The following is an 18,321-nucleotide window of genomic DNA, read 5'->3' on the forward strand; positions in this document are numbered from 1 at the left end:
TGTATGTCCAACAAAATATTCAAACACACAACTGTTACAAAATCATATATGTTCAGTCAAACTCGAATTGATGAGTGATGGAATCCTTGATGGATGAAAAAACCACCAGCAATTTGAAAATTTAATCTGTACACTACACACATGCTCATACTCAACGCACGGGCTTCAATCTTTCCTAACAAACAATCATTCCTAGCTTTCTTTACACTCGCAGATCGAGCTATGGTACAGCACGCAGAGACCAGCTGAGAATCGAGATCAATTGAGAAACTTGAGGTAATCCTTGAGGTCCGCGGGGAAGCAAGGGTACTGCCTCCAGAACGCGCCGTGCACCCTCAGCATCCTCCCCGCCTTCTCCTTGGTCGACGCCGAGCTCTCCACCTGCAGCAGCGCCAGCAGTTTCGCCACGCCACCGCTCGTCACCAGGTCATCCAGCACCTTCTCCGAGGGTCTCGCCGCGCACGACACCAACCACAGCACGTTGACCGCCAGCCTTGTGGCCAGCCCGGACACGCGCAGAACCGTCCGCGACACGGCCGCCACGGCGAGCCCGTGCTCCGCGAACGCGAGCCGGCCCTCGGGGCACTTGCACAGCCGCTTGAGGAGGAGGAGCGTCCTCTCGGTGACGTGGCGGTCGGCGTCCGGGAGGAGCTCCACGAGCACGCGCACGGCTCCCACCTCCACCACGTCCTTGCCGCGGCGAGCGCGCCCACTGGAGGGCGAGCGCGCTGTGACGTCGAGCAGCACGTCGAGCGCGCGCGAGCTGAGCTTAGAGGAGGCCCCGTCGGAGAGAAGGTCCAGGAGGGACTTCACCATGTCGTCTACGTCCACGACTGCGGCCCAGTTGCGGCCGCCGCTGGCCTTGGAGACCTTGTCGAGGATGGACATGGCGTGCAACCTCGCCTCGGCGCTGCCACGCTGGACCAGCGCGACCATGGGCCTCATGCACTCCGGTTTGAGCACCAGGTCTACTGACGCATTTTCTGAGAGCGAGAGCGTGTCTAAAACAGCGGCTGCCTCCTCGCACGTCCGGAACGCCGAGAAGTCCCCGCCGGCACTGCTCTCCGCCAGCGCCTGCGCCATGACGCGGCCGAGCACCTGGATGCCGTCGCGGGCAACGAAGTCGTCCTGCGCCGCCTCGTCCACGGTCATGCAGGATCTCAGGCTCTTCAGGGCGGTCACCTTGAACGGCGTGGCCTCAATGCCGGCGAGCACCGACGGCAGCCGCTCCCGCGCCATGGGCGCCAGCGTGTCGGTGGGGCTGGACGGCGAGGAGGCGCGGTCGCGCCAGGTGGAGATGACGCGCTTGAGGGTGTGGTTGGGCGTAAGGTCGAAGGAAGCGAGGCGCTGCATAGTGGCAGGGCACGTCGTCTTGCCGTACTTGAAGAACCACCGCTCGATGCTGCGGCGCTCGTAGGTGACGCCGGTGGACACCGTGACGGGGTCCTCCATTAGCTCCATGGAGATAGGGCATAGGAATAGTTGGGGAGACTCCGTGGCCATCGCCAAGAAATGATCGTCGATCGGGGCCGAACTATCTGAACTTCTTTGTTTTCAGGTTGGGCAGAGAAGAATGTAATATGCAGTTTGTCTGGGAACAGGGATGCTGGTTATGTACCTGCAACTTGTGCATGCGTAATGCAGAAGTCATTCTAACCCATAGAATCGCTCGCTTGAATTTAAAAGGTGGTGTGTGCGAATACCAAGTGAAAATGATTATTGAAATGTGGCAGAGCAAGAAGAAGGTAGCCACTGAGCTCATGTACAACATGGATTTTTCTATTTACAAAACTGAAGAAGTCTTCCCTTAGAAAACCATCTAAAAGAACTAGTAGATAGGATTTACAGCTTGCAGTATTTGTACCTTATCTGTTTTGATTTCTGCGGATCTGTATATTGTGTATAATACTCTCTCTAGTCAATAGTCAAAGGGCCAGAATGGTAGGCGATGCTTACATATATTGAGTGCAAGGTTGGCAAATATGTAGACATAAAAAAAAGTGCTGCGACGATATGGGTTGCTGCCATGATCTGTAACCAGAGACTGTCTCTCTCGCCTAGAGCGATCACCTGGACAGTTTGACGAGACTTTGAGCCACATACATGGATTCGATGGGCGTCGACCGAAGCAACTCGTCGGTTAGAACGAGGTGGATTCGATTTTCACCCAGGAAATAAACGAGCAGTAACCAACGACTGACTTGGTGTGAATTGTGATTGATGCTGCTGCTTACCAAGTTGCCACATACATAAGTGGTTTACTTGTTCTTGATATATTTTAAACAAATGGAAGACAGAAAAGAGGCTTGATTTTTCTAGCGTCAAACTTGCACAATGGAGTTGTTCAATTCAGCTGGGGGAGGAGGTGGCCGACGACGACGTCGGATCTTTTATTGTTAATTAATCCTTTTCTTCTTCTGTTTGTTCACTTCATGGTTTAGTTTTTGTTCAGTTTAGTCGAGAGCGGTTGAGCGTTTCCTTTGACTACGACTGGGCTACATTTTCTTATTCCCATTTCCAGCCGGATTCTCAACTCTTCCTTGGAAATTCTCTAATGGCAACCGGTCCATACCATATAATATATGCCATTTCTTGAAATTTTCAAATTGCATTTTTTCCTGCAGGGAGAAGTATTCAAATATCTTAATGCAAAAGATAACTGATAAATTAGTGGTCCAGTAGTCACCCAGGGTGAAACACTATCCACGTTGCTGCTAAATTCCACCCAAATAATTCCCCATGCATGATGAAGGTTGATGCCAAGATACTACGATTCAATTTCATGATTTCTGCTACTACCCTTTTTTTGTGGTTTAGGTGGAGCTCTGATATCGTTACGGCATCTTTCCCTGTCATGCACTGCTTGCCCACTCTTGAAACAAAAACAAGACGGGCATTAAGTACAGTCTCAACCAAACCACTGGCTGACTGACGTTTACTACACTCATAGTCTCGTACATCAGTCATGAAAATCTATTTCATCACACATGGAATCTGTCGCTTGTGCAATTAATTAGCAAGTAGCTTGTCATCAGCTTGTCACCATTGTTCATTTAGTGTTAGGTTTAGATCTTTAGAATGGCTTACCGCCCCTGCATTGCATGCGGTTATCAAAATCATCGCTCTCCTACAAGTGTACCTATGGAAGGGTTGTGATAAAGTCATCTTAGGAAAATGTAAAGTTAATTGGGAGACGGTTTACCATCCAACAAAGGGAATACAAATCTTGGGATTTTGAATCTCGAGAAATTTGCCACGGCCAGGATTGGGAGTGTTGTTGGGGCAAAAAAATTTGGGTTATCTAATTCTTGGAGAGTAGGATCATGTGTAAAGACCTAGACTTATCCTAAATAAATACTATTTAACCTCCTTCTTAATCAAGAAATGGTAAGTCCTTTGCCCTGTTTTAAAAAAGAGCTTGCCTCAATTTGCCAAACAAAACATATTTTAAGAAAAAATGACTAATTTTAGTCCATTAGCAACGCCGGAAATCTAAGCTTGGTCCGTCGGCTCTTGATCCATGCAGCACTAAAACCACCTATATTTAGTTTCCTGTCCAATAGCAGTCAGCAGGAAAACTGAAAAATTACAAAAAATGGTTTACAGACCTATGACCACTTCCATAAAACGAAATTTACTTTATTCACTTCTGTTCGTTTTCGCTCTATTTTCATCCCTAGCATCATAGGTTGTTTCAAGGGTGTCACGTATGTCCTAGAACTTTCGGAATCGTCATCCAGGCCCGGAAGTGTACATCTATGTCCCAGAGATGCAGAAACATGAGTCATGCAGGTCCCTGCACTATATATGTTGCCTCACCTTTTTGCACTTCCGGGACATGGATGATGATTTTGAAAGTTCCAGGACCTAGGCGACAACCACTTCCATAAAAAAATAAGGGAAAAATGGGAAAATGATGAAAAATGAGACTGTGGAAAGTTAGGGAAAATCCAAGAATTTCAGAAAAAAGCAGGAATATTCCAAAAACAATGCTGCAATTGTAAGAAAATGCAAATTGCAAAACTAAATAATGTAGATAAAAAGAAAAGTTTGAATTATCAAAATTGTGTGTTGCAAACTATTTATGAATTTTATGCATTTAAAATTCCTAGTATATAAACTTACTTTTTGTATGTAATTTTAACAGGTTCAATTATTATTTATTGCGTCATGTTGGCATGAAATCGCTTCCACTTTAAGGCCTTGTTTACTTCTAGGGTTTTTATGGGGATGGGAGGGGATTATTTTGTATCCCGGAAAATCCCCACTAGTCCGTTTACTTCTCCGGTTTTGAACGACATAATCCCGAGATATCCCCTTCCATCCCCTCCCATCCTCACATTTTTTGCCTAAATCAAAAACTCTCCATCATACTAGTGTATTTTTGGGGAAGGGTATTTGGGGGGATTGGGTGAACACCAAATCCCCTCCCATCCCCATACCCATTGGGAAGAAAAATACGAGAGAAGTAAACAAGGCCTAAGTTCTGAAATGGGGAAGATCTAGATAGTTTTGGGACTTGCGAGATAAAAAAAAATCGATATGGAACTAAACTTACACATTTGTATAGGATACAGTTTTGTAGTATTAGGTTGTATTAGATGTCACAAGGTTTGTATAGGATTTGTAATCATCTCCTGCCTTGTCTCTAGAAGAGCCTTTTTAGCCTCCAAGTTTGTACCACTATATATACTCGTCCGAGAGACTCAATACAACACCCATCATATTCCGTCAATCTCTCTCCCTCTCTATCGTTCTACATAGAGCAACCAAAAATAGACAAATTTTGTTAAAAAAAATAAAACCAGCCATATCAGATTGCGTGTGCGAACAGTTAATCCAAAAGTCTAGTACAAACACACACACACACACACACACACACACACACACACACACACACACACAAAGATCTAGAAATAAAAATCCAACATGCCAGCACAAGTTCAATATTTGGGAAACATGGATCACGGATGAAATGATCGCTTGGCTGCTTTACATTGTTTATTTTGCAAACGCAAGCGCAAATTAGCTGGCCTGAAGCTGTCCATTAGTGCACCGCCACTAAGCGAAATCTGCGAGTCCTAACGAACTTGCACCAAATTTGTGTTTACAAATACTTGCATACCATCACCAGTAATACTAGTAGTTAACATCCACTTGGCACAGTGACGTGCCACATGGCCCCAGTATCCAACCATGTTGTTCTTGTCATTGCGCGACGACTTTATGCTAATAATCCCACATGCTTCGCTGAGTCGCTGAGATTAGGCGTGTCGTCGAACGAACGCGTCCCGATCGGTTTGACCGCCCCACATTTCGTACTATTTTGAACAAATGCTGCAATCAGCACGTACAGCAGCTCCTGACCATCAATTCATCATGAAGAAGATGCTAAATCCGCTGACGAAATCGATATGAAAAACAAATTAATTCGCCCTAATCAGAACTGTCACCGACGAATGGAGTTAAAACTTATAATACTGTGATTGATTTGGGATTGTTCACCGATGAGTTACAGGTGGTGGTAGTACCAAGGTTTTGTACTTGCATCTGTAGCTCAATTATTTTTCCCAACAGTTTTTGACCTTTCACCCTCAGTTAGTCAGTTTCCTCTGAATGGAAGCAACATTTTGCTGCTGACAATGCACATCCAGAGGTTCACTTTACCTATTGAGCCGGGAGTTTTTTTTTTCTCAACAAGGCACCTCTCATAACTTTTTAAATGTTCAGCACATGGAATTTTGGCAGTGGATCAGGTAACTTGTTTTTGCATCTATGACTCAGTTATCTAGGCTAACAGTTTCCAAACGTGTGACAGCAGGCTCTGGAAACTAAGGTGGTTGGATGACGCAAAATAGTTTACCGAATTAACGACAGGGTACCAGGAAATACTTTTACAGCAACCTAGACTTGCTCGGCTCTTTTCAAACATTGTTCTTCGTACAGTGCCACTTGCAAGCAAGTGAGAACTGATCCTAACAAAGACTTGACCAATCAAATAATCGTCAATGGGCTTGGCCACATGTATATCCAAGAGAATAACAGAGCAACAAGTAACTCAGTTTAACACAACATGGCATTAATAGTCACTATCACCGTGTGTACATCAAAGTCACAAGTCAAAACATAAAAAAAAAGGATGATGTGTATGTGCTACTCAAAAGGTTTCCATGTGGCACTGCCGACACTGAATTTAGATCACTCGATCCTCTGATGGTAGACATTAAGGACATAGCTGTTCAGGAGGTCACCAAACGTCTTGGTCGAGAATGTTTGCACCACACGGTCCCGTGCTTGTTTACCCATCCGAAGAGCAAGATCATGATCGTTTACAAACTTCAGCATGGCTTTAGAAAATTCAGTGGGCGAGGGATCACAGAGAAACCCTGTCGCTTCATTCACTACTGTTTCCACTGGACCACCACTGTTGCATGCAATTACAGGCTTATATGCTGCCATAGCTTCAAGAGGAACAATGCCGAAATGTTCGTCCTAGATGTAATAGAGTCAGACAAAGGCTGAATTAGAATAATCTGCCTGGATGGATGAAAGTCATGTGCAAATGCTAGACATTTACCGTTGGAGTGTATAGCACACAAAGGCAGTTGGAGAGAAGCTCGTTTCTTTCAGATGAAGAACAAGATGTCACGAATTTAACATGTTCAGACACACCTTCAGTCACTGCCGCTCTTTTCAGCTCCTCAAGGTAGTCAACATTTTCTTTGAGACGCTTATCATACCCACCTTAAGCAAGAGAAATGTAAGAGACAGTGTTCAGCAGTTAATAATTCCATATTGTGTAATAACCCAAGATGTAGTAAGATCGAACTGTAAATAAATGGTACTACCAAATAGTAAAACATAAACAGACATCACCTGCCACTGTTAAGCTTGCTTCCTGCAGAGAATCGCCAGATTGCTTCGAACCAACTGACCGGAGCAAAGCAAACGCTGAAATGGCTAGACCAAGATTCTTTTTTCTTTCAAACCGGTTAATCGATAGGAAATTCAACCTGACAGAAAGATGATAGTTCAGTTTAGCTACACCTGAACCAGGACAAAAGGAGGGATAAACAACTGTAGTATACTAAAATCTGAATAAATGAAACCTAAGTGAGTCACAAAGAGATATACAAGCATGAAGTTACTTATAATCATGAGGTTCATGAAACTGCTCAACGGAGACCGCTGGATATAGAACACCAGGCTGAATTCCTTTAGCATGAAGACCACGAAAGGTCCTGGCGAAAGTTGCCGCAGTGAACTTACTGTTGACTAGAATCAAATCTGCCATACCTAATGTATGCAAAAAAATAGTAACCGCTACAATTAGGATGCCAGGTAGATGTCTCGACATATAGTTGAACAAAAGAAAAGCAAGACAAGTATTAGGTATATTTGTAGTGCCTAAACAGTACCAGTCGTGGCTTCTTCAATCATGTCAATTGGCTTGCGATATAACCTCCGAAGAACGGTAGTATGTTGCGCAAGCAACAGATCAGGGAAATGACAATAAAAAATTATCTGAAAAATGCAACGAAAAATCTCTCAGCACATATAGCTGCAATTAGAGCATACTAAGCACTTCACATAAACGATCAATACCTTCGAAGATTTCTTTAGTTTAAGTAGCGGAATCACAACAGAAACCTGGTCTACCAATATGACGTCAAAGGAGGGCCACCAAAGTAGCACACACATCGCAACAAAAATGCATCGGAGGTAAGCACACACGGCGTGAAAGCGGTAAAACACATGGCGAGGCAGAAAATCTCCATATACAGTAACTGGGAATGGACCTGGAAACAGGCAGAAAAGTCGAGTAAAACTTGTATCCACATAGCAACAAGAACTGTTTCTCATACATATTGCCCAACGGTTTACAGGTAAGATATTACAGAAAACTATTATTGGGATACTTTGCAGGAATTAAATTAGCATGCAAATATCAATCAGTTACTCCGAATCATGTCCGTAATGTAAATCGCATATGGACAAATTTAAGAATCAGGTGTATCAGGTCTTCAGCAACATATACAACAGATACAGTTTAGAGATTTACCGGAGACTGTTTCCTCAAAGCACCGGTTTCTGTCATGGTGTGAAGTGAAAACGTGAACATCGTGTCCATGGGCAGCAAGCTGGCATGCCGCATCAACTACCAATCTCTCAGCACCACCTACATCAAAAGTGCGATTTAGCATTTGGCTCATCTACATGTTATATGTTATACCACGGATGATGCAATGCTGCCGCTACATGCTTCTAGGAAGGTTTCTGTAACTGCTAGCATCATATAGCTTTAGTGCAATCCTACATTGAAGTAGTGCAATTGCAGCTAGAATAAGCTAAAGATATGACATCACTCGACTCAAAACATCCGTTCGCGTATGGAAAAAAAAAACTCGAAAATCCTCGCTTCCCCATACTCCGACTTCACCTGAATTGCTACAACCGTATTCGAATCTGGTGCAAAATTGGGGAACTTCTAGACATGCTGATACGCCCAGTTAGGAGTCCTCCTTAACCTATCAACGCCAACGGATCAGAGACAAGAGCTTTTGACAGGGAAATTCTGCGAAGCCAGTGGATCTACTCGATTATCCCAACTTCACGAGATCCTACCGCGCGTCAGGACTCGGACGAACTGCATCTAGGGCTCAGCAGATCGATTGGATAAGGGGAGAGGGGGAGGGCGAGAACTCCGTACCTATTCCGAGGTCGGGGTGGATGACGGCGATCTTAAGCTTCTTCGTCTTCGTCCCCGACGACTCGCCGGCCGCTCCTACAGCCGTCGCCATCTCTCCCGAGGTTCTTTGCTTGCGCGACAGTTGGTGGGACCCGGAGAGTGTCGTTGAGTGGGTTCTTGGATTGTGGGCCTTCGGATGGACTGAACGACCCACGCGTCCGCTTTTCGGCCTTCTTGTTGTGTGAGATACGGGCTTTCCCGGCCCATATTGCTTGCTCCTCTCAAAAAGTCTGCAGTGCCTTCTTCTTCTACAGTAGAAAAAAGGCTGCATTGTCTATAAAAAAAAAGTTTTGAGTGCGGCCGTGCCTTGTTGTGTATATTTCAGCTTCTTCATTTACTCAAACTTTTTATATTCTTCAGTGTTTCGCCCAAAGCCATGGTGAATCGCCTACATATATATCTTTACTATTAAACGCCTACCGGTGGTGTCCGTAAGTAAATAAATCGTCGTACGTCAAAGAAACCGTTCTAGATCGATAAAAATCTTTACTATTAAACGCCTACCGGTGGTGTTCGTAAGTAAATAAATCGTCGTACGTCAAAGAAACCGTTCTAGATCGATAAAAAACCTGCTCCAAATCGATAAACAAAACCGGTCGTGCCTTATTGATAGCTAAGAAAACCAGTCCTAAATTGTCTGTCCGTCTAAAAGAACCGGAAAGAGAGTCCTCTTTCGATGCGGCATGAGACACGGAAATAATCCGTGTGCTTAAAAGGTACAAGCGCATATGTATTTGGTCGGTTTTCCCTGTGCGCGCGTAAGCAAGAAGCATCGCCCAGCAGTTGTGGGCCTGTGGCCTCCGCCCACGGCCGCCGTCGGTGCCGTTGACTCCACCCTAACTTCGCCGTAGGCGCCTACGACCGCAGATGGCATTCGCGTCGTGGCTCAAACAGCCGTGGACATCTCGCCTAGCACCACCGGCCGTGTGCGTTGGTGTCGTCACTACTAGGAAAGGCCTATAGATGGAAATAGGCCTACCGGCGCACCAGCAAACCCATGCGCCGGTGGCAAATAGTGCCGGCGCACCAATATGTCGCCGCGCCGGCGATGGAGGCTTACTGCCGGCGCACAAGCAAAAAAGATGCGCCGGCGATAAATTTCAAAGAGGACCGGACCGGACCGAAAAAATCGAGCCCCTTATCGCCGGCGCACCACCATGTTGGCGCGCCGTGGTAAGTTTCTTATTGCCGGCGCCGGCAAACATAATGGTGCGCCGGCGGTAAGGGCAGCCATAATTTTCCCTCTACACCCCCCCCCCCCCCCGTGGACCGCCTTTTCAGTTTTGAAAAAAATAAAAGAAAATGATAAAAAATTCAAAAAATAAAATCCTTTGAAATGCCCATGTAATATGTGATCTAGTTTTAGTGAAGAATTAAAAATATGAATTTCGATGTATTATGCAAAATGGCATCATCTTTCGGTAAAACGGGATTTCTGGTTGCATACCCGATGAAAAACTTTTTTATATCAAAATCGATCTACGCGAAATTTCCTGTTCGAATTCAACGGCCTACGGCCGTTTGGACAAAAAATGGATTCGTCAATTGGAAAACAGAAATAGGACTTTTTTCAGGTTTTAGATTTTGATGAAAAAAATTAAAAAAATACCCCCGGCGCACCGCCATATAGGTGCGCCGGCAGTAACAGGGGCTATATATGCCAAACCCGCCCGGCGCACCTTCTCTCTCTTCCATTTCCCCCCATCTTCTCTTTCACTTCTCCTCCTCCTCTCTTCCTCCCTCCGGCCACCTTCTCTTCTCCTCCACTTTTCCCCCTCTTCTACCTTCTTACCCCTCTAATCCCTCCCTCCAGCGAGCACCTCCTCAAGCTACTCACCGGAGCACCTCCTCAAGCTACTCACCGGAGCACCTCCTCAAGCTACTCACCGGCGAGCACCTCCTCAAGCATCTCGCCGGCGAGAACCTCCTCAAGCATCACCTCCTCTCACCCCCACAATCACCGACGACCACACCGGCAACCACCTCCTCTTTCTAAGCAGATGACCACCGTGGCGGCGGTACATCTCGAAGGCACGACCTAGAACTTGACCGACGACCTAGAACACGACCGACCTAGATCCGACCTAGATCTAGATCTAGATCTAGATCTGGGTTTTTTTTGAATCCTGGAAAACATAGCGCTGGTGCACTAGGCTGGTGTGCCGGTGATAAATCGAGTTACCGCCGGCGAACTAGATGGTGCGCCGGCAATAAGCCTTTATCACCGGCCCGTTCGCACTGGCGGGCTCTGGTGCGCCGGCAGTAGCCCAAATAGGTGCGCCGGCAATAGGCCTTTTTCTTGTAGTGCGTGGACGGCAGATGACATGCACTCACCCCGTGTTGGCTCACGCAGCCGGGGACGACACTGATGTCCGGCTTCTACAGGAAACCAAGCTGGCATGCGCAATGCAGCGCAGCTTCTCCACATGAAAAAGCAAAGCTAGCTCGTTATGCAGACGGATGATCGATCTTTTTTTTTCATATGCAATTAGGTTACCTGACTAAACAACTCGCCCTACAGCTGGCCCGGGGTGCAATCTCTTCTTGCAGGCTGCTCAAATCTTTTCCACTGGACTACCTATTGGACTCTAAATTTTCATCGATGAAGTATGGTTCCAAAAGTATTCTCTGCAGCACACACGCTGACCTTTTGCATGCAATTGCAGCACTACCGCTGACATTTCATAGCTCCGCCGACTACCATTTGCAGCATGACCACTCTTTCTTTGCAGATCCACGTGGAAGCCTTTGCAGCTCCAGCGCGTAGGACGGGAACGGATGCAGAGCTGGACGGTGTCGGTTAACGGCGTGTGCCTAAGCGGTGCTTGGACAGCCTGTCGGGGCACATAGCGACACGGTGGAGATCGGTGGCGGCGCACCCGGTTACATGGCGGCGGGTTGGAGAACGGCGGCACCGAGGCACATTGCGGCGGGTTGGAGAACGGCGGTGGTGGCACCTCCGATGGCGATAGCAGCGATGCTTCATGGGGAATGGGAGGCATGCTATGGTTTTTCACGACCCAGGAGGAAGACGGTGTTGTATTTGTGGATCACATGATAAGAACGCGGCTGGCCCCCATATGACATGTGTCACACACGGGCCCGGGACAATTAAACGCTTCTAAGAGCAATTCCAATAGTATAGCCAACTGTTGGCTATAACAAGATGTCATATCATTTGTAGTCATCATATAGCTAACATGTACAATAGTTGGCTATAAGAATGTAGTACTTTACTAATATATGGCCCACCTTTCACTCTCACAAGGTGCCTAGAAACACGTGCAAGAGCTGGCTATTGCATAGTAGCCCACCTCCCTTCTCTCTCCTCTTCTCTCTCCTCCAACTCATCTAAAATATATTATTTAATGTCTTATAGTCAGCTGACTGGACTCTATTGTACTTGCTCTAATGGTGGCGGGCTGAGAGGTTGCTCGCGCCCGCATCCTTGGGAGGAATCAAATCATTTTTCGTTCAATAATAACAAAATATAGTTGGTTTGCCAACTACATAAGCTGAATAACTGGCCCACCTGTGACCCGTAGCAACGCACGGGTATTGTGCTAGTATAATATTATACTATGGACCAGATAGTTGGTGTACATTTTAGTTTAATCATAGCTCTTTATCGTTCATATTTATTTCAGCTTGTTTTGAGTATCGGTTTTACCATAATATTAGCTAAATTTAGATTTAGCCCCTAAACTCTGAAACCATACATTTTGTGCCCTAATATTGAAAAAAGTTAGAGTCTAAAACTAGTACTCTAACTAATTTTTACTGGTTTTATAATTTTTACATTTTCTATTTTTGTTTTATTTCCCATTTTCTGTTCGTTGGATTGTCGTGTGTTCAAAACTAGTACCACATCATGCACCAAACAGCTTCAAGTCAGACAAGAAACCAATTTTGTTTGGTTCTGAAAAACTGAAATATAAGAGCACGGTAGGACTCGGTGTCACGAACACATTAGGGACGCCTTTGGTAGCCTGGGCCGATTTTGAAGCTCACCGGGGGCACACTCTGTGGGTCTTAGCCCATTTGAAACAAGCTCGGCCTACCTTTGGAGATTTATTGGTTGCTCGTGAAAGCATTTTCCGCAAGGGAGGAGAAACTCTGGCCCCTTGTTTGGTTGGTTGCACAGAGGCCTTTCTGCTCTGCTGGTGCAAAGCAACCCTTGTTTGATTGCACACATGAGCCTTCTATGGCAACCTCTTCCATTTAAGTAGTGAGGTTACACGGGTTTCTAAATGAACAAGAGCACATTGCAACATTCAATTAATTAAAGGGGTTGGTAATACACACCACACAATTACCCTAATGGGTGTTGCATCACAAGTAAAGTAACTATAGCGTGTAATGCATTAGTAGTTGAACAATTGAGGGTTTATTTTATACCACCTCAAAAAATTAATTCATCATATTACATATCAGGAATCAGGTTAAATCAAATCCTAGCTAAGAGAGGGATATGACTTATGAGACCACCTCCCAAAATATACATGATCTCTTCACCAGATTATGACCAACATTGACATGATGATAAACAATGAAGCAACAACACTAAGTAAACTGCTTGCTTAGTTAGGTCTTAAGCCATGCCCTCCTCTACCATGGTTGTTGTCCGCCATAATCGACACATTCATCTTTGTTGTCAGCAATGAAGTTGAGTCACTGATCAGCAAATGTGGTTTGTGAAGCTGTTGCTTGCTAATAAGCCTAGAAGATTACCTTCATATGAGCATCCTTGAATATCGGCTTGTTGAAGAATTCAATATGCCTCGGGTTGCAGATTGACAAGCATATATTGTTAGTGGACATAAACATGTACATATTCGAAAAATGAATGGAAAATAAGACCACACGATATTACTTGCAAGTGTTGCCTCCACTGCTCGCCATCATCAAGCACAAAGCAAGTGCCGTTGTCGCTCCATTTGATCTTGGCTGCCTCAATAAGTTTGCATATCTGACTCTGCATGGTCCGCCACTTCCTGGTGTGGTTGTACAGCTGAAGAGTGCTCACAACGATCCCAGTGAAGTCAAGAATGTTGTTGGCAACCTTCTTCATCTAGATCCATTTGAAGCCATTGGGAAAGGATACACCGCTATTCAGGAGCTCAACCAAACGGTTAAGAACGGAATCGAACAGAGAAGGATGCCAAACCATTGAAGGTTTATGTGCATACAATGATTCATCATGTACATAAGGGGGAGCACAGTCGACGACATACCATAGTTTTTAACAGAGGGAGTTGACAGATTGTGAAAGCTGGCAGGTGTTGATTGCCTACAACACGATATGAAGAACATTGATAAGAATTATACACTAACGAAGAATCTATACCACAATCATAGAGATCTTAGCTAGGACATGAAAGAGCGGAAATTTCTTGTAGTGAGAGGAACAACATGTAGCACGGAGGTCAGGGAACAAGGAGACTCTGGCCGTGAACCTAGCAGGACCACCGTTGCTCTGCTCGATGGAGAACCTGGTAGGACCAACGTCGCCGTGCTCGACGGATAAGAGACAACCTACAATCGGAGCCATCAAATCTACCCCATCTACCACATATCTGAGATGGAACTGATGCGTGTAATTGACACGTCCGTTGGGAACCCCAAGAGGAAGGTGTGATGCGCACAGCGGCAAGTTTCCCTCAGTTAGAAACCAAGGTTTAATCGAACCAGTAGGAGTCAAGAAGCACGTTGAAGGTTGATGGCGGCGGGATGTAGTGCGGCGCAACACCGGAGATTCCGGCGCCAACGTGGAACCTGCACAACACAACCAAAGTACTTTGCCCCAACGAAATAGTGAGGTTGTCAATCTCACCGGCTTGCTCGTAACAAAGGATTAACCGAATTGTGTGGAAGATGATTGTTTGCAGAGAAAACAAGTAAAACAAGTATTGCAGACAGATTTGTATTTCTCGTATTAAAGAATGGACCGGGGTCCACAGCTCACTAGAGGTGTCTCTCCCATAAGATAAAAGCATGTTGGGTGAACAAATTACAGTCGGGCAATTGACAAATAGAGAGGGCATAACAATGCACATACATGTCATGATAAGTATAGTGAGATTTAATTGGGCATTACGACAAAGTACATAGACCGCCATCCAACCGCATCTATGCCTAAAAAGTCCACCTTCAGGTTATCGTCCGAACCCCTTCCAGTATTAAGTTGCAAAGCAACGGACAATTGCATTAAGTATGGTGCGTAATGTAATCAACAACTACATCCTCGGACATAGCGCCAATGTTTTATCCCTAGTGGCAACAAGCACAACACAACCTTAGAACTTTACGTCACTCGTCCCGTGTGTCAATGCGAGCATGAACCCACTATCGAGCATAAATACTCCCTCTTGGAGTTAAAAGCAAAAACTTGGCCGAGCCTCTACAAGAATCGGAGAGCATGCAAGATCATAAACAACACATATGTAATAACTTGATAATTAACATAACATGGTATTCTCTATCCATCGGATCCCGACAAACACAACATAGAGTATTACAGTATAGATGATCTTGATCATGTTAGGCAGCTCACAAGATCCAACAATGAAGCACAATGAGGAGAAGACAACCATCTAGCTACCGCTATGGACCCATAGTCCAGGGGTGAACTACTCACTCATCACTCCGGAGGCGACCATGGCGGTGTAGAGTCCTCCGGGAGATGAATCCCCTCTCCGGCAGGTGCCGGAGGAGATCTCCGGAATCCCCCGAGATGGGATCGGCGGCGGCGGCGTCTCGTAAGGTTTTCCGTATCGTGGTTTTTCGCATCGGGGGTTTCGCGACGGAGGCTTTAAGTAGGCGGAAGGGCAGAGTCGGGGCCGACGAGGGCCCACACCACGGGCGGCGCGCGGCCCCCCTTGGCCGCGCCGCCATGTGGTTTGGCCACCTCGTGGCCCCACTTCGTATGCTCTTCGGTCTTCCGGAAGGTTCGTGGCGAAATAGGCCCCCGGGTCTTTGTTTCGTCCAATTCCGAGAATATTTTGTTACTAGGATTTCGAAACCAAAAACAGCAGTAAAACAAAGAATCGGCACTTCGGCATCTTGTTAATAGGTTAGTTCCGTAAAATGCACGAATATGACATAAAGTGTGCATAAAACATGTAGGTATCATCAATAATATGGCATAGAACATAAGAAATTATCGATACGTCGGCGACGTATCAAGCATCCCTAAGCTTAGTTTCGCTCGTCCCGAGCAGTGTAAAACGATAACAAAGATAATTTCTGAAGTGATATGCCATCATAACCTTGATCATACTATTTGTAAACATATGTAGTGGATGCAGCGATCAAAACAATGGTAATGACATGAGTAAACAAGTGAATCATAAAGCAAAGACTTTTCATGAATAGTACTTCAAGACAAGTATTAATAAGTCTTGCATAAGAGTTAACTCATAAAGCAATAAATCAAAGTAAAGGTATTGAAGCAACACAAAGGAAGATTAAGTTTCAGCGGTGCTTTCAACTTGTAACATGTATATCTCATGGATAATTGTCAACATAGAGTAATATAACAAGTACAATATGCAAGTATGTAGGAATCAATGCACACTTCACACAAGTGTTTGCTTCTTGAGGTGGAGAGAGATAGGTGAACTCGACTCAACATAAAAGTAAAAAGAATGGTCCTTCAAAGAGGAAAGCATCGATTGCTATATTTGTGCTAGAGCTTTTATTTTGAAAACATGAAACAATTTTGTCAACGGTAGTAATAAAGCATATGAGTTATGAAAGTTATATCTTACAAGTTGCAAGTCTCATGCATAGTATACTAATAGTGCCCGCACCTTGTCCTAATTAGCTTGGACTACCGGATCTTTGCAATGCACATGTTTTAACCAAGTGTCACAATGGGGTACCTCCATGCCGCCCGTACAAAGGTCTAAGGAGAAAGCTCGCATTTTGGATTTCTCGCTTTTGATTATTCTCAACTTAGACATCCATACCGGGACAACATGGACAACAGATAATGGACTCCTCTTTAATGCATAAGCATGTGGCAACAATTATTATTCTCATATGAGATTGAGGATGTATGTCCAAAACTGAAACTTCCACCATGAATCATGGCTTTAGTTAGCGTCCCAATGTTCTTCTCTAACAATATGCATGCTCCAACCATAAAGGTGGTAGATCTCTCTTACTTCGAGACAAGACGGACATGCATAGCAACTCACATGATATTCAACAAAGAATAGTTGATGGCGTCCCCGAAGCATGGTTATCGCACAACAAGCAACTTAATAAGAGATAAAGTGCATAAGTACATATTCAATACCACAATAGTTTTTAAGCTATTTGTCCCATGAGCTATATATTGCAAAGGTGAATGATGGAATTTTAAAGGTAGCACTCAAGCAATTTACTTTGGAATGGCGGAAAAATACCATGTAGTAGGTAGGTATGGTGGACACAAATGGCATAGTGGTTGGCTCAAGTATTTGGATGCATGAGAAGTATTCCCTCTCGATACAAGGTTTAGGCTAGCAAGGTTATTTGAAACAAACACAAGGATGAACGGTACAACAAAACTCACATAAAAGACATATGGTAAACATTATAAGACTCCATACCGTCTTCCTTGTTGTTCAAAACTCAATACTAGATGTTATCTAGACTCTAGAGAAACCAAATATGCAAACCAAATTAGCAAGCTCTAAGTGTTTCTTCATTAATGGGTGCAAAGTATATGATGCAAGAGCTTAAACATGAGCACAACAATTGCCAAGTATCAAATTATCCAAGACATTTTAGAGTTACTACATGTAGCATTTTCCAATTCCAACCATATAACAAATTAACGAAGAAGAAACTTCGCCATGAATACTATGAGTAGAGCCTAAGGACATATTTGTCCATATGCTACAGCGGAGCGTGTCTCTCTCCCATAAAGTGAATGCTAGGATCCATTTTATTCAAACAAAACAAAAAACAAAAACAAACCGACGCTCCAAGCAAAGTACATAAGATGTGACGGAATAAAAATATAGTTTCGGGGAGGAACCTCGATAATGTTGTCGATGAAGAAGGGGATGCCTTGGGCATCCCCAAGCTTAGACGCTTGAGTCTTCTTAAAATATGCAGGGGTGAACCACCGGGGCATCCCCAAGCTTAGAGCTTTCACTCTCCTTGATCATATTGCATCATACTCCTCTCTTGATCCTTGAAAACTTCCTCCACACCAAACTCAAAACAACTCATTAGAGGGTTAGTGCATAATAAAAATTCACATGTTCAGAGGTGACACAATCATTCTTAACACTTCTGGACATTGCATAAAGCTACTGTACATTAGTGGATCAAAGAAATTCATCCAACATAGCAAAAGAGACAATGCAAAATAAAAGGCAGAATCTGTCAAAACAGAACAGTCCGTAAAGATGGATTTTATTAGGCCACTAGACTTGCTCAAATGAAAATGCTCAAATTGAATGAAAGTTGCGTACATATCTGAGGATCATGCACGTAAATTGGATTAATTTTCTGAGCTACCTACAGGGAGGTAGACCCAGATTCGTGACAGACAAAGAAATCTGGAACTGCGCAGT

The 18,321-nt window shown here is 44.7% G+C and overlaps 2 protein-coding genes across 2 annotated transcripts; both read right to left on the bottom strand.

Moving 5' to 3' along the window:
* Positions 1-258: 258 nt before the first annotated feature.
* LOC124671425 (E3 ubiquitin-protein ligase PUB22-like) lies at positions 259-1,503 on the bottom strand. Its single transcript, XM_047207797.1, has one exon. The coding sequence runs from the start codon at positions 1,501-1,503 to the stop codon at positions 259-261; it is 1,245 nt and encodes a 414-aa protein (XP_047063753.1).
* A 4,541-nt stretch (positions 1,504-6,044) lies between these two features.
* LOC124675349 (alpha-1,3/1,6-mannosyltransferase ALG2-like) lies at positions 6,045-8,839 on the bottom strand. Its single transcript, XM_047211422.1, has 8 exons — positions 8,711-8,839; positions 8,063-8,179; positions 7,606-7,799; positions 7,419-7,524; positions 7,149-7,296; positions 6,877-7,013; positions 6,578-6,744; positions 6,045-6,492 (listed from the first exon to the last, which is right to left on the bottom strand). The coding sequence occupies exons 1-8, from the start codon at positions 8,799-8,801 to the stop codon at positions 6,199-6,201; spliced, it is 1,254 nt and encodes a 417-aa protein (XP_047067378.1). The 5' UTR covers positions 8,802-8,839; the 3' UTR covers positions 6,045-6,198.
* Between the last annotated feature and the right edge of the window lie 9,482 nt (positions 8,840-18,321).

The sequence above is a fragment of the Lolium rigidum genome, chromosome 7, assembly GCF_022539505.1.
Source record: "Lolium rigidum isolate FL_2022 chromosome 7, APGP_CSIRO_Lrig_0.1, whole genome shotgun sequence".
NCBI lineage: Eukaryota > Viridiplantae > Streptophyta > Magnoliopsida > Poales > Poaceae > Lolium > Lolium rigidum.